At 39.3% G+C, this 15,661-nt stretch overlaps 1 protein-coding gene across 2 annotated transcripts in view; it reads right to left on the bottom strand.

The window, feature by feature from the left end:
• Positions 1-13,949, bottom strand: part of ca8 (carbonic anhydrase VIII) — a 28,958-nt gene extending 15,009 nt beyond the window's left edge. Inside the window, exons 1-4 of one of the 2 annotated variants that reach the window (XM_049598747.1) lie at positions 13,555-13,949; positions 4,393-4,584; positions 4,038-4,162; positions 1,224-1,319 (exon numbers count right to left, since the gene is read on the bottom strand). In XM_049598747.1, the coding sequence (XP_049454704.1) occupies positions 1,224-1,319; positions 4,038-4,162; positions 4,393-4,584; positions 13,555-13,627 (486 nt within the window). In that variant the 5' untranslated portion in view covers positions 13,628-13,949. The remainder of the gene's footprint in view (positions 1-1,223; positions 1,320-4,037; positions 4,163-4,392; positions 4,585-13,554) is intronic. The other variant, XM_049598748.1, reaches the window with a different exon arrangement.
• Between the last annotated feature and the right edge of the window lie 1,712 nt (positions 13,950-15,661).

Raw genomic sequence — 15,661 nt, 5'->3', positions numbered from 1 at the left:
AAAATTACAGTACGAAAAATGTAGGATCCAATATATATTGTGCTTATGTTATTCAATGCAAACTAGACACAGGCTACTGAGTAAATAAGGTCAGAGATATCTGTCAAATAGCCAGTTAAATTACCTAAAAAGCAAGTGATGGCAGCATGCTACGTGTCATGCCATTGTTCCAACAGCTTATAATTCCAAAGCCTCAATAGTCTGAAAATGTCCTGTTGGACTGAAAGGCCATTTGTTCGACAGCCTGGTATCCTGAAAACAAACATGCATTGATTCAAAGGGCCGTTTTTCTCAGAAATGGGTACAAACAGAAGCACACAGTCCTTAGAAGCACCAAGGATGATTGTGTGGTTTGTTGTTTGGTGAGTTGAGCAGTGTGCTGCCAGTGAGAACAACATGCTGGGTAGTTTATGTTGTTAGCTGGTTGTTATTAGCCAGCATTTTGTAACTGGTAAATAGATAGAAGTGGATATAGCTGGCTTTAGAGGGGGGTGGTTCTGGGGTGCTTGTACACACTGTTGAGGCTTCTCGGTGTCGTTGGCCCAACTCACTGAAACACCAGTCAGTAAGAGGGTGCCCACCTGATCACCCTTTAGACTTGCCTGCACTTTTACAGTCTCACACAAATTCATATCTAAACATTAAATTGCCTTTTCTTTGGAACAGAAATACATTATTACATACATTTACTGTGTGTTGGTAACTACTACTACCCATTACAGGAAACTGGAAAAGAATATGCTTATGTTTGCAGACAAACATTATGATGACACAGTAAAGTTGACCTTTTGGATATAAAATATCATTAGCTCATCATTTTGTTCTATTAGACATTTGTGTGACACTTTGTCAGAATTAGCATATTAATGGCCAAAAATATATTTTGTAAGATCACAGTGACCTTGAGCTTTGACCTTTGAACACAAAATCCTAGTCAGGTCATCCTACAGCCCAAGTGGATGTTTGTGCCGAATTTGAGGAAATTCCCTTGAGGTGTTCCTGAGATATTGCTTTCACAAGTATGGACAGACGGACAACCTGAAGACATAATGCTTCCAGCAACTTAAATAGAGCGAATGGTCTTTGTCGTAAAAAAAAACCAGTTCATATTTATGTTTTGTCAAATGTGAATATTTCACTAAATTTAATCTCTGTTAAATTCCAGTGTAAAAACCCCATCTGACAACTTTGCCAGACTAGTGATTCTTGATGTGGATGTTTACCTGCACAAAGAGAGCTATGATAAGAACTCCATTCCTCTTCCCAAGAGCATCCTCCAAAGTGTTAAACAGAGTGCTGTTCCAGTGAATCAGGTGGAGCTACAGACAGACAGAAAGACAACAGATCACCGCCTGCATTTGAGAGGCCATTGTTGTAAACAGGTGGAGGGAGCAGACCTAAGTAAAAGAGTGAGAACTCATCAGCTGGGAATGACTGAGGGCTCTTATGTCAAGTTAGTGTTAACGTACTGTAGAGGAAAGAGTGCAAAACTTCTACCTGAAACACATCAATATCAAGCCAGACCAAAGATTATAAACATATATTATATATAAATATATAAATACATATATAAAATCTCAGCTATCACTGGGCTGTCGGCCTCTTTAGCTCAGATTTCCCATTGAGCATTGATTTAGGGATTTGCAAAAGAGGTCAAAGTCTGTCTAGACATCTAAATATAGTAGTTGAAATACTTTTGAAATATTTCACCTTGACCCATAAAAAACATTCACTTTTTAAACAAATTTAGCCCAGCTTTCAAGGACAAAGCTGGCAATGTTTCATATTTTCATCAACAAATTCCCTGAAAAGATTAAAGCCAACAGCAACTTAGTCTGTCATTCATTACTTTGTTCCCTGCCTGTCTGTGGCACACAACTCCCAGCAAAACTCCAACATTTGTTCATACTGAAGATATGATTTAAAAATGTTTCACAAATTTAGTTTAATTTTTTACAAAGACTTCATAATTTTGTAAAAACATTTGGACACCAGTTGTTAGCAAATGTTACTCAAATGGGAAAATAGGACATTTGTTGGGGAGTATTTTTAGCGGCATATTAATACAGCCTTCACACTCTGATGAGTATTTCGTGTTTGATATGTTTTGACTGTACTTGTTAGGGGGATCAATTCATTTTTGGTCTTGGCTTTATAAAGGATTTGTTGAGAATAAGAAAAATGTCAAATATCATCAGATTTATCCTTCAACCTAGATCTATCAACATGTCCTCTAAACTAAATGACAAAATGTGTCATTTGTCTTTGCACTCCAAAACTGTCACAAATTGCCTTTACAAAAATGATTCAGATGACAGTTTTATGATCTGCCTCCTCTGCGGTTAAGGTTTGGTTACATTTGGACATCTAAAATTTTGTTAAATTTAAAAAAAAAAATTCACAGTTACGGTTACACAAAACCAACACTGACTCTTGGAAGAGAACAGGACCTGAACAGTCTGTATGTTTAGCCATGAACCCTGACCTCATCCCTGGCAGGTATTTCTGCGAAAACAAAGATTAAATGAGTATAGAGTCTAGATGTCAAATTCTAACTGTGTTCTGCTATTCAAATTAATATTTAAAATGTGAGCTGTCTGACTGAACTAAAATACTTGGTCAGTCTTGGGACTACTAAGACTACATACATTTAGGTAACGTGCACCCTTACTTTCCGCCTCACTTCACAAATGGCACACTAACTGCATTGGCACTGAATGTTGGCATTGGATGTAGATCATGAGAAGCAGAATATGACTGCTAAACTAAATATTCTGGACTGCATGGCCCCAACTGGTAACTTGTAGGGCAAATGAAAACATAGGTCTTATGCTAAGCCAGGCTAATTGCCTCCAACCTATAGCTCCATTCTAACTGCACAGACATAAGAGTGATACTGATTTTTGTTTTAAATCTTGAGAAGAAACAGAACAAGCTTATTTTCTAAAATGATGAGGAAATTATTTAAAGGTCGAGTGGATAAGATTTAGAGGGATGTAGTGTTGAGGACTGCAGATTGCAACCAGCTGAAACTTCTGCCAGTTGGCTGGAATGAACCAGTGTTTAAAACTGGTAGAAACACTGAATGAAGCAGTTTAACGTTACAAATCAGTGTTTCTCTAACGCTGTTTGGCATGTTGGCATGCTCACCTTTTTTCTCTTAAGATCCAGACATTCAGGAGGTTCTTACCGGGAGCTGAATTATCCACAGAGGTCTCTTTCTCTCTAAAACAAATGGCCCCGATGATTTAAAAAGATAAAAACATCAAATAAAGCAGTTTCACGTAAAAGAAAAATCAGTGTTTTCCACCACTGCTCATCATGGAGGAGCTGGTAACTATGGTGGATAACACAAAAATTCAAATGGCCCTAACTAGAGCCAGTGTTTGGTTCATCTATTCTGGGCCACTGTAGAAGCATGGTGGTGACCATGGCAATCTCCATAGATGAGGACCTGTTCCTTATGTAGATATAAACAACTTATTCTAAGGTAATGACAACACAACGATTCTTATTTTCAGGTGTTTATACACTAAAGAAAATATACTTATTATATTATATTTCATTTCTGCCAATATATTTCAATATTCCTATTCTCTTTCAACTAATGACTGTTGACCAAATTTTAACATAATCTAATTTTACCTAGTTCATTTTAGCTCCTTTTTCAGGCTATCAGTGTTAAGGTTACAGACATATAGATGGGCACAACACACACATTCATAAAAACACATTGATTTCAGCCTGTGATACAAAGTCTTTCAGCCTTCAGCTTCATATGTCAAACACATTACTTGTTAGAGAAGACTGAAGAGGTTTTGTGTTCAAGGACTCAACAAGCTACGATGTTATCTGAAGGACAGATGTCAATGCCAGAAGTCTAAACATGCGAACATTGTATTCTCTAGTCTATTAGGGGCTGTTGGTCTGTTTTGAAAGTGCATTAGGCCCACTCCATGGGCATGGCCTCGTGTGTGTGTGTGTGTGTGTGTGTGTGTGTGTGTGTGTGTGTGTGTGTGTGTGTGTGTTTGTACTACCTCCATAGGAAAAGCCTTGAAGTTGACAGTGTGCTCTGATCCTCTCTGGTTCTCTTTGCCCCAGTGGAATCGAACCTCATGAAGCTCATACTCATGATCACTAGGCAATGGACCCCCAGTTACCACTGAGAACAGCACAGGAAACCCAGGGCAAGCACAGACAGGAAGTAGAAGACAAACCAAAGCATACAGAGTGAAAGTTTGAGTGAGAAAAGAAGGTCATTTACTGTGGGCTACATTTGTTTATGGTTTCCATGCTCTACATAAAATGGTTGCATGAGCATATCACTAACCCACAATGACTGACAGCAAAAGTAGTGAGTATTGACTCATTGTCATGTCTCCTGGGAGTTACCTGACTTGGACTTGAGAATGATGCGGACGGTGTGTCCATCGTTGATGACCTCACAGTCTCGACACACCACATAGTTTGGTGATAAGCCGACATCCAGGAGGGACGGGTCATACTGAGCCTCCCTGGAGTTCAAGTTAATGGGAGACTGGTACTCTCCATTGGCTGCTGGGAAATGGAGTCCCCATTCTACGCCTGTGAGTGAAAAAAGGCATTCACACATTACATGTACCATACATGTCTATGTCTCAAGTGAAATCATGCGAGTTTCACCAGAAATGTTCTTAACTAAACTATTGAAATATAATATGCTAAGTGCAGAGAAATGACCCCTGCAAGCATCTGTAGTACAGCTTATGACATATTCTATATATACCAGTATATAGTATATCATTAGATAAATATCATTCAATATCACTCATTTTTTTACTCACAGAGGAAAATATGAAAAAAATACACATCACAAATATGCAGTAACATTCTTGTTTTTTCTGACCTCTAGTATAAACCTCAAAATTATTCTGAATTCAAGCTGAAACAATTATAAACAATCAGTTATAAAATCAGTCACTTATTACTCTGTTTTATTCTTCATATTTTTAAAGTTCTCCTTCAAGTATTCATAGTAAAAGATGCATGTTGAACTGCTGTCATCTAGCTATTTAGTTACATGAGGTTGCCTCAGAGAAACTGTGTTTTTGTCAGTAACACATAACTAATAATCTTTTCCCACACGCAGTCAGCTAGTTAACCTGCCTCTAAAGCTCACCTACACAGTGGCTCGCCAATAAACAGGGATGATGGAGATATGAAAGTTCAGTATTGACTACCTAAGCACTCCCCCAGTCAGTCATTTAGACAAAACATTAGGAAATCGCATTTCTACAGCACTGGATGGTAAAGGCTACAATACAGGCTCCATTGGGCTCATCTGTCAAAACAGACACAAAGCAGCACTGTTAAACCAAGTGACACTCCTCAATGGAAAACACAAAAACAAACATAGAAAGACAGACACAATGGATTAGTCTGAAGTACTCAGAAGATGGCATTAGCTTGTTAAATATTATACTTCAAAGCATGGAGACAGATTTGTGTATTCAATATAAACAGTCTTCTACTGTTTTTCTTTGATGGGCTCTAAACCTGTTTAAAACTACTCTACTGTAGGTGTGAACATTTCTTCTGTGGTATAAGAGATATTTGACCCTCCACTGGGCTGAAAATGCCCTCTAATGAATGATTAGGGAAAGTAAAATCAAACAATGTTTGAGGAACTTACTGCAAGGTATTAAATCATACAAATGAAGTAGGAGTGAGCAAATATTCTTTTTCTTCATTTATTCATTTAATCTTGAGGCTGCTTTAAAACACTGGTCGGATTGTGTGCAGAACTAAAATAGAGTAAAAGAGTATATGGCTGTCAGCTTGCTGTTTTCTAGTCAAACCCAATTTATGCAATTCCAAGACTGTTTAGGGACTCCTACAGAAATATTTAAATACACCATTTTGAAAAATGGTAATATTCCTTTTCCCTACCCAAAATTTAGTATATATTTGGAGCATTATTTGGTCCACTGTCTGACATGACAGCTTTACAGGGTACGTATTTACATGAGCGGCACTTGTGAGTTCTGTGCATCACACACTTTACCCCTCTGTGATATGGACTGAACCATTTCACAGTACCTGTAGGGGGTGGGAGCATGAGATGGCACATTGAAATTGTTTTAATAATAAAAACACATGTATTTATCATGTAAATACCTATAACTTGTATTGTCAGGGATTTAAGTCAATGATTAAATTGTTCTACTTGATCCAATTTAAGGGTCAACCATAGACATCCTTATGGGCCTCCCCTTGGCCTTGGGCTGGGGGTCATCTGTACCTTTTGACACCCCCTGATGGCAGGCCTGGATGTCCCCTGCATACCCCTCTCCAGATTCTACACAGTTAGTGTCCATGTTTGAGCGCTGTCAACTGATGAAAAAATTGCACTTTAAAACTTGCTATTTTGGCTCGCTATAACAGGAAATGCACATCAATTTATTACATAAATTACCATACTTTTCAATTTAAATGTCCAGTGAGAGCTAGCCATAAACTCAATTACATGAATATTGTCTAAATGTCTGCAATGAAAACTGTCAATATTAGTTTAGTCTCATTTAATAGAGAGATAGCTCTGTGGGTTTGCGTGTTTAGCCCATAGCTTACCAGAAAGACTGACTTCAAGTGGAAACAGCTAGCTTCTGTCAAAAGCTAATAAGAACATGTTAAGATAATAGTTCCAAAACTGCCTCAATTATATGTTGTATAATTTGGATAGTTTTAGTCAGAACATCTGTAATCAGTACATACCTGGGTCAGGAAAGTATGACAAACCTCACTACATACTGAACTTCTGACATGCAGCATGTGCTCACCAGGCTCAGCTGTGGCTCATTTGACAGTTGTTTTAAACCACAATGATTCATTTCTCATTTTTATGTCAAAATACAAACACACACACCTACACACACATTAAATTCAGTTAAGACAGTTTTGTGGTTGCTGACAAAGCTAGCAGACTAGTTTCACCTGCCCCCAGTGTCTCTGCTAAGCTATGCTAAATATACCACAGAGCTATACTGCTGCACTAAACACCCAAAGATGAAATAGGCTATCGCTTTTCTAATTTCACTCTAAATTTTGTTTCTGCCAGTGCAAAGGTTCTTTGTTTCGCCATATTTTACATTGCTGCTGAAGTTTCTTCTCTATTTGCTCTTTAGAATGTAAAAGACATTATTATCTGTGCTGTTACATGACCTGGATATACACTAGGTTGAATGAATAACACCCCTTTTCAACAATCGTGGGCTGGATTGAATTGCCAACCGACAATGCTAACCACTGCATCACCGTGCCGCCAATTTTTTTTATGTATAAACTAAGCACCAAAACAAGGAAATGTTGAGCAGCAGCTTCACACAACTTCTTATACGGCAGATAGCTAACATGAAACCATAAATAAAGGCGATATGTAAAGTAAAAACAGGATGCAGGAGAGAAACTAAATTTCACACAGGAGAGATCCAGATAGAAGCTTCAAAAGTATTGAGAGATAAACACATAGAGACTTTCAGAAACGCCTCTCTCTCTGGTCTCCTGCAGACTGAGGTAAGCAGAGTCTTGCAACACACACATTTGTTTTAGGGGGTAGCACGGGGGTCATCGGGGGTTGGCTGCAGCGGCCTGGCTTTTGGACCTATTCCTGAGAAGGTCCATCTCCAACGTGGCTTAGCGTGGCGTGGCGCATCTAAACTAACAATGGAAACACAAATTGGCACAGCATGGCTTTACTTGGTAGGGCCAAGAGTGACAATGGAAAAAGGGTATAATTGTAATAAAGCATTTTTGTCAATACTAAAAACAAAGTCAAATTTTAGTGTGGTAAAGAAATTCCAGGTTGTCATGCATTTAAGTTTTCCGTGAAGTAAATGTGAAAATAGTTCATTGTTGTCCTTTGAGAAAGTATTTTGACATACTGAAGGCCATGATATGTGTTTGAAAGCTCTGGACAAAGTTAATAATTTGACTTTGGACTATTCTTATTTTTTAAGTCAGTCCATAAGATCCTTCTTTTTCTTGCTATTTTCAACATCCTCTCAAGGAACAAATTTATATTGAGGCCAGTTCCACGGTGTGTGTGTGTGTGTGTGTGTGTGTGTGTGTGTGTGTGTGTGTGTGTGTGTGTGTGTGTGTGTGACAGAGAGAGAGAGAGAGAGAGAGAGAGAGAGAGAGAGAGCTTTTAGGAAAACAGTGGTTACAAACACAAACGATTCTTCTCTCTAAGGTCTGGGGCCTGCCACCCTTTTCCCTTCTCCTCCCTCTACCCCTCCATTCATCCCCTCTGAGAGCTTTCTGCTGTCAGTGTCCACTTTGTGAACAAGATTTCTTGCTGTGATTGTGACAATGAGAGAATTGCGGTAAACAGGGGAGAGAGACAGGGGGAAAGGGGGAAGGTAAGAGTTTAAGTGCCTAAAAAGCAAATGTAAGCAGGTTGTGGCTGCAGATGGGTCAGCCCGTCTGCCTAACTGGGACAGATGACTTGTAGAATCATTGTATAAGCATGTACATTTGTAAGAGAAATTGAGATATCGTAATGTCTTTTCTAATATCATTACCATTTTTGACCAAACAGCAGGGGGTGAACATTGTCTTAGGTTAAGAGTGTAAAACGGTTTCCATCAACTTAAGTCTTTCTGGACTGGCAGAGAGTGAAGAAACAGAGTAGAGAAAGTGATACTGAGTGACACCAAAGGTACACACTGGTCTAGATTCACTTCAGCTTTTTGCTGACCACAATCACTCAAACAGCACAATGAGAACATTGTTCGATGTGTGGAACCCAGTGTGTTTTTAAAGGGAGGAAGCGAACACATTTGGTGAGTGTCGTGTTCAAGAAAGCCCAGTACACCCTTGTCCCTCCAAGAAATTGAACTCCTCTCGGGACGCCTTTCTACTGCAACTGCAGCACAGACAGACACTGAACACTCTCCACAGCAGAGAGGGGTGAGGGGACCCGTCACATTCCCTCTTTCCTCAGCAACTAAAGCCTTGGTAACAATTTACTAAAGGCAGTGAGGGTTTCAGTGCAGCAGCAGTACACATGAAAGGACTGTGCAAAATTGTGTGTGTGTGTGTTTGTGTGCTTGTAGGGCTATGGAGATTAGTTTTGGTTGGGATGGCAGTAGATCGCATTGCTTAATCCTCTTTAACACAACTGACCAACTGACTGTCTTGTTTACTTGCCCACATGTTCACAGAAAATCATTTAATGTTGCATTTAGTAAATGAACTCAAGGCTAGCATTTAGCCTGTGAAGTTGTTGAGACATGGTCTCCCACTGAGCCTCTGGGTTAGCATCTGTTGGACTGTATTTTCCAATACAGAGTTACTTTTGCAAAGTTGAAACATGATACTGGAGTTTTCATATTCTGCTAATGTAGTGGGCAGTAAAATCTGTGCAGCTTGTCACTTTATCTTAGATAATTTTGTTTTATTTTTATGCATTCAACTACTTAAATATCTACACACCTTTGCCACAGGTGTGCTAGTAAACCCTCACTGGATCTTGTGTTTTCTAGGCTTTTATTATTATTTTTGTTACAAGAAGAGGTTGTCAAATTGCCCAAATCTCAAATAACTGAATTAGCACATGATGATCTCTTTGAAGTACATTTGGCTGTTAGCAAGAAACTTATCACCCTGAAATGGCTGCAAGACAAACCACCAAACAAAGGATGACTGACCTGCAATTGTCAAATAAATAAACGGTGTGGAGATTTTGATCTTTATATGACTACAATATGAACAATGGACCTCTCTGCCCTGCTGTTATTACAGACACGTCTGAGCTCTTTGGTGGAGTGATAGCTTGCTGTTAGTTCGTGCTGGTACGGGTCCTCTGAGCGCTGGCACACAGTTCTGTAGAAAGTGGCTTTGTTGGTTGGTCCAGAGAACCAAAACAATGAACTGAAAGTGGCAGAAAGCAGTTTAGAGTTGCAACATAGTTACTTATCCATGCATCTTTGTATCAGTTTTCCATCAACAGTTTAATATGGAAAACATTATTTTCCAGACGACAGTAACTATATTCTGCAAAAGACATTTTGAAAATATATGTATAATGTGATTACAGGTTCATGTCTCTTTATTATGTTGCCAATGGACTTGATGTTGATGTTTATTTTGGAAAGTAATGCATTATAGTTGGATTCATGTTAACAAAATGGTTGCAATGAGTCAAGTGGAGACTAAATCAGTGAAATCCTAGATTGATAAAAAATTGTGGACAATTCTCAGGATGACTTTAGACAAGACTCATGATTGCTGCATTTGTCTACCTGTGGCCACATCAAACCTTTCAGTTGGCTGACAGTGAGAGCATAGGTTTTGTTGCAACATTTGTGGGGGGACATGTGACAGTTTATGATCTCACACTATAATCCCTTACAATGTCACTTCTTCCAGTGGTGTCCATTCTAATGAAGACCTTACAATCTCTTATTAATATCAGGTGTCCTGCAAAAAACATTCAATCTCCTGAGCACAGAGTAGTTCTCTGCATGATAACCAATTAAAATTATTTTAGAATTCTAATATAATATCTCTGTCAATGAAACCTCATTTTTGCTCTAATTATGAAAACATTACTTTAAGACCAAAGGTTTCCACAGGACACAGATAGTATTTGTAAGCCTTATATTAGCATCTAATCCATGCTTAAGCGTTACATATCATTAAGTATACTCACAGTAAGAATTTCACAGTTCAATATCAGTATGCATCCCTCGATGCTCAGTAAAAGCAGCAATAGAAAGAAGACAGAGTGAACCAACACAAAGTAAATGAAGCCATTACATCACAACTGCAAGACATACTGTTACTATGTCAGTAAGATTTATGTTCTTATACTATAGTTCTTTGTCAGTAAAGTCTTGGACAATCCAAAACGGAAGAAGAAGAAGAAAATGAGAAGAGTCCAGATGATCTTTCCTTCTGTGGAAAAGTTTAATTGGAGCTATCATCTATCAGCTCCAGGTGAGCCTTTCTATAAGCGCTGGCTCGTGTCTCATTTCACTATGATCTTGTTCGTCCAAAAACACTGTAAGCTGGCAGTTAGTTAGTTAAAGGGGCACTCCACCAATTTTTAGCGTGCCTGTCATGGGGATTATTACTCAGCCTGTGAAAACAGTTGTATGATGTCTTCTGTGGTTCTGGGGGAGTCATGTCTGTCATGTCTAAGAAAATAACTCTGGTGTGTCATCGCTTGGGCTTGAGACTGTTAACAATTAGACAGTCTGCATTACAAACTGGCAACGCAGAGTTCGACATGACAGAGAGAACTGAATAGGGTTACAAAGTGAGAGGAGCTATTTCAGACACCCCTGGTTCCAGAGGGAAAAGTCCCATTTATTTTCTCAATAGACAATGTTAAGTGATTGACAGTAGGCACATTTCCATGGCTTGGATGGGCATAAAAGTCTCCTGGTTGAATAATCAGTACAAAAGATGAACAATAGTTATCTGGCTCTTGGATGAAAAAAATCTAGGGTAAAAAGTCTGTGTAGCCTGTATAGATATAAGAGGAGCTGTCCTTTCAAGAAGAGCGATAGAACCAGTCGTTTCAGCAAGTACCCCAAAATGACATTTGTTAAAGGCTCTCTAAGTCTTCCTAAGCTTGAAAAGTTTTTGTCACATACAGCAAACATCTCCTCACAGTCCGCTAGCTACGTGTCCTCTGAATATGCTGTGTAAAAGTCGGTCTCTGTAGGCAGCCCAGGCTCCGCAAATGACAACAAAAACATTTTGGTCCAGGCTGCACCAACCAGCCAGCGTGAGATCAGCGAAAGCAAGCACATACACATGAATGCGGTGCCCATGTCTCACGGTCTCGCGCAAATGCACACACGTGAACGCAGTGCCCAGAGAGGCAGTTAGAGCTATAGGCTACAATGAGGCTAAAAGGCGAGCTAGCTCTGTTGTGTTTGATAACATTGTTGAATGTAAACAGAAGTGAAGTGTTTTTGTTGCCATCTGCAGAGCCTGGGCTGCCTACAGAAACCGGACTTTTACACAGCATATTCAGAGGACATGTAGCTAGCAGATTGTGAGGAGATGTTTGCTGTATGTGACAAAAACTTCTCAAGCTTAGGAAGACTTAGAGAGCCTTTAAGTTCAAGTGACAAAGCCCTTTAGTGGCCACAGTAGTTATGATGGGAGCAGTGGAGGAGGTCTAAATCAGTAACAGTGGCCGAGGCCTGCGGGAACTGTACCTACAGCAGTACGCCATGCTGAATTTAGGGGAAAAAAAACAGGATATCACCTATAGGTTTGTTAAAATACTTCCTGAACCTTCCACTTTGAAACTCCAGGCCTCTGCTTCATCTGTTTTGACCGTTTTATTAGTTGTTTTGAGTTGCCCAACCTTATAGAGGTGCAATTGTAAATTGCTGGAATGCCCCTTTAATTTTATCCAGCAAAGCTGTCCATAACATGGAAATTTGGTTGTTGCAGCAGCACAAGGACACAAATAAATACAGATTAACAGAGAAAGATCATTATGTCATCATAATATTATAATAAACATGGATCATAACAGTTCTGTGTGATCATCCGTAAAGGAAAACTTTGATATTTTTTAACCTGGACCCTATTTTCCCATAAATTCTGTGCCTATGTGATTAATGGGAACAACATTTTTTTAAACTGATCTACTTTTGAGAGAGAGGGCTGCAACAGGTAGCTGTGAAACAGGCTGCTTTGTAAACAATCAGGGAAATTAGGCATCGTCTATGTATTTAATAAAAGTGCTGTAGTACCCTGCAGAGAAATAAAAACTTTTTCTTTAATTTTGGCTTTATCCGATCTTTTTGTTCTTGTGACCAAACCTCACTCAAGGAGAAGTCTTGTTCTGAAATCTCGCGATAGGCGCCTTTTTTGCATGAGAGTGCCTGGAAGAATTTGTGGTGTTGAAGTACAGACAGGGCAGCTCAGTGTCATCTATAATATTTTCAGTGTCATGACTGAATTTGGCTGATTGTGACAATGTGGAAAAGTTTGTCAGATTTCAGAACAACACTTTTCCTTGCGCATGACTTTGTTACACACAATAACAAACAGACTCGGCTTAAGAAAAGCATTTATTTCTCTTTTAAGTCATATCCATTTTCTGACACTAAACCAGACGAAAAGTCCCTGTCGAAAAATTGTAAGTTTTAGTGTAAGACTCTTGTTTGTCTTCATTTGCATATGTTGATTTATTAAAAACAAACCAATGTTGTGTATGTATATCTTAACAGCACCTTCATAACTGTTTAAAACAGCGCATTTAAAAGCTTTTACTTATAACAACTTCTATATATCAGAGTAACCTGTAACAGAGGGGAGCAAATCATTTTTACATCTTGTTTTGACTATTATTTTTACAGTGTAATAACAAAAACTGGAGCTAGAATATGTGTCAACACAGTAGAACTTTTTAACACAAATAAGAGGCTGACACAGTAAGACTAGATAAAGTGTGTTAAGGTTTGGGTTCACACCCTCAACTTTTTATAGCAGCTAACAGCCCGTATTTCCCAGCATCCCTTCACATACTGCTAAAGAGCAGCCTACCTTCCTCATAGCCCCAGTCCAGCTCATCTTTCCCTGGGTTATAATCCGACTCCTCATTCACGCTGTCAGCCATGGTGCTTGGCAGTCTGCTCACTGTGGGTAAAAACCAGTCCGTCCTCCCAGTAGACTCCAAGTCACACTGGTTTTGTCCACTTACTTGGACACAAAGTGAAGTCTCTGCAGTCTGCTGGATGGATTTCCAACCGAGCAACAACTCCCTCAGCCTTTCACTTTCCTCTGTATGTCTGTTTCTTTAGTTTCTTCTTCTCTTTTCTCTTTCTTTTCTTCTTCTTCTTTCTTTTTATGTCCTCTCTCACTCTTGTCCTCCTAAAGCCACTAACTGATGTGTGTGGAGCTCTCTGTCTCTCTGTGTTTCTGTGTTCTGTTGCTCCTCCTCTTTCTCTCTCTCCACTTTGCTCTGCTGTTATCTCTCTGTCTTCCTCTCTGTCTTACTTCCTTTTCTCTCTCTCTCTGCAGGCTGCAGGTGTGCTTGCTTACCCGGGCTTTCTTCCAAACTATTACACATCACTATATCCTTCTCATCCACCCTCCCTCTAAGCTCTGAGTATATTAGCTCTGATTATTTTTTCTTTTTAGAATATCATTAATGTTTCTCAGCTGTAGTTTGTTATTTTCTGTTAACCTTTCTGCTGTTTTGGGTACCCTGGTGTGTGTGTGTGTGTGTGTGTGTGTGTGTGTGTGTGTGTGTGTGCGTGCGTGCGTGCGTGCGTACGTGCAGGTGTGTGTGTGTGTGTGTGTGTGTGTGTGTGTGTGTACTGGAATGCTGGCAGGAAGGTCATGCTGGTGTTCCTGGTGGAGGCCACAGACCCACCCTTGGGTGAAGGAAACAGTAGTGGTTGAGAAAACAGGCAGAAAACAGCAGGGTGGAGGGAGAGAGAAAGGCCAAACTGTTCTCCAGTCTTGATGACTTCAAGATGGGCAGAGAAACTCTGACACACTGCATACTGAATCTGTTGAGCACACTCACATTCACTGTTGGCACAGGTTCTCATGAAGCTCAGTGATCAGATCCTAATGCTTTGAGGACTGTGTGAGCTGTTATTCTTCAGACCTCTTGAATTCTGACCATGATGAAAGATGGCTAGACAGGATATATTTTATTTAGGTTATTTGTACAAAAACATGTGTAAAAAAGTCAAGTGGGATAAATAGTTCATGCTCCCAATTGTTCTCCCTGTCTTAATTTCTTTCTTTCTTAATCCATATCCTTCAGGCTGCTGATGTTAATTGCCCTATATTCCCTATCAGGAAACTGTCCTTGGGGTCATCTAAATGCAGCCAAGCTCCCCTGTTTCCACACTGTGGAATTAAAAACAGATCCTGGATTTTCTAGGGGGCGGGTGGCTTGTGCCGTCTATAATGTGAAGATAAATATAAAATAATTAATGAAGTGTATGAATGAAGTAAATGAACAGCTCAGAGGGTGCCAGAGACCAGGGGCCGACCAGAGACCACTTACTTACAACTGCTGGTAAAGTTAATTTAAATACATAATTAATGTGTACATATTGGTTACTGGATTGTTTTTTAGGGGGTGGACCACCTGCTAAGCAGCTGTCCCAGGTTGCTGAAACAGTGTTTAATGTCCTGGGCTAAAGATTCTGAGAATCCTGTCAGAGAGCTCCTAACTTAGCCTAAAAATTCCTAGCAAGGAGTCTTAGCTTAGGAGTGATTCCAGAACATTCTCAGAAAACTCTGAGCAAGGAATGGACAGAAACTCGTATCTTAGTGAGGAGGTGTGGTTGACCCCGTTGCTAGGTATGAGTCATCATTTCAAAAGGTGTGATTGGTTGATCCTAAAAGCTATATAAAAATACACTTTTGGTGATAATGGGCATAGAATGGACTGTCAAATCAATAGACTTAATCATAGAATCTAATCTCTATGAAGACTGTGTAATTATAAATAATATTTTACATCAAAAGAGAATCTCTGTTAAATAAATAGTAAGCTATACTTTAAAATTATCCTACAAGATGTGTGAAAACTCAGGCCCACTTGCACAGTATTCACATGCTGATAGTTATATTTATTTGCTTACATTCATTTACCATGCTGGTAATTTTTGCACTTCATCCATTTGAT

This window comes from Epinephelus fuscoguttatus, linkage group LG15 (genome assembly GCF_011397635.1).
Source record: "Epinephelus fuscoguttatus linkage group LG15, E.fuscoguttatus.final_Chr_v1".
Lineage (NCBI taxonomy): Eukaryota > Metazoa > Chordata > Actinopteri > Perciformes > Serranidae > Epinephelus > Epinephelus fuscoguttatus.
The sequence above is the reverse complement of the archived record's forward strand: the minus strand, read 5'-3'. Positions and strand labels throughout refer to the sequence as shown.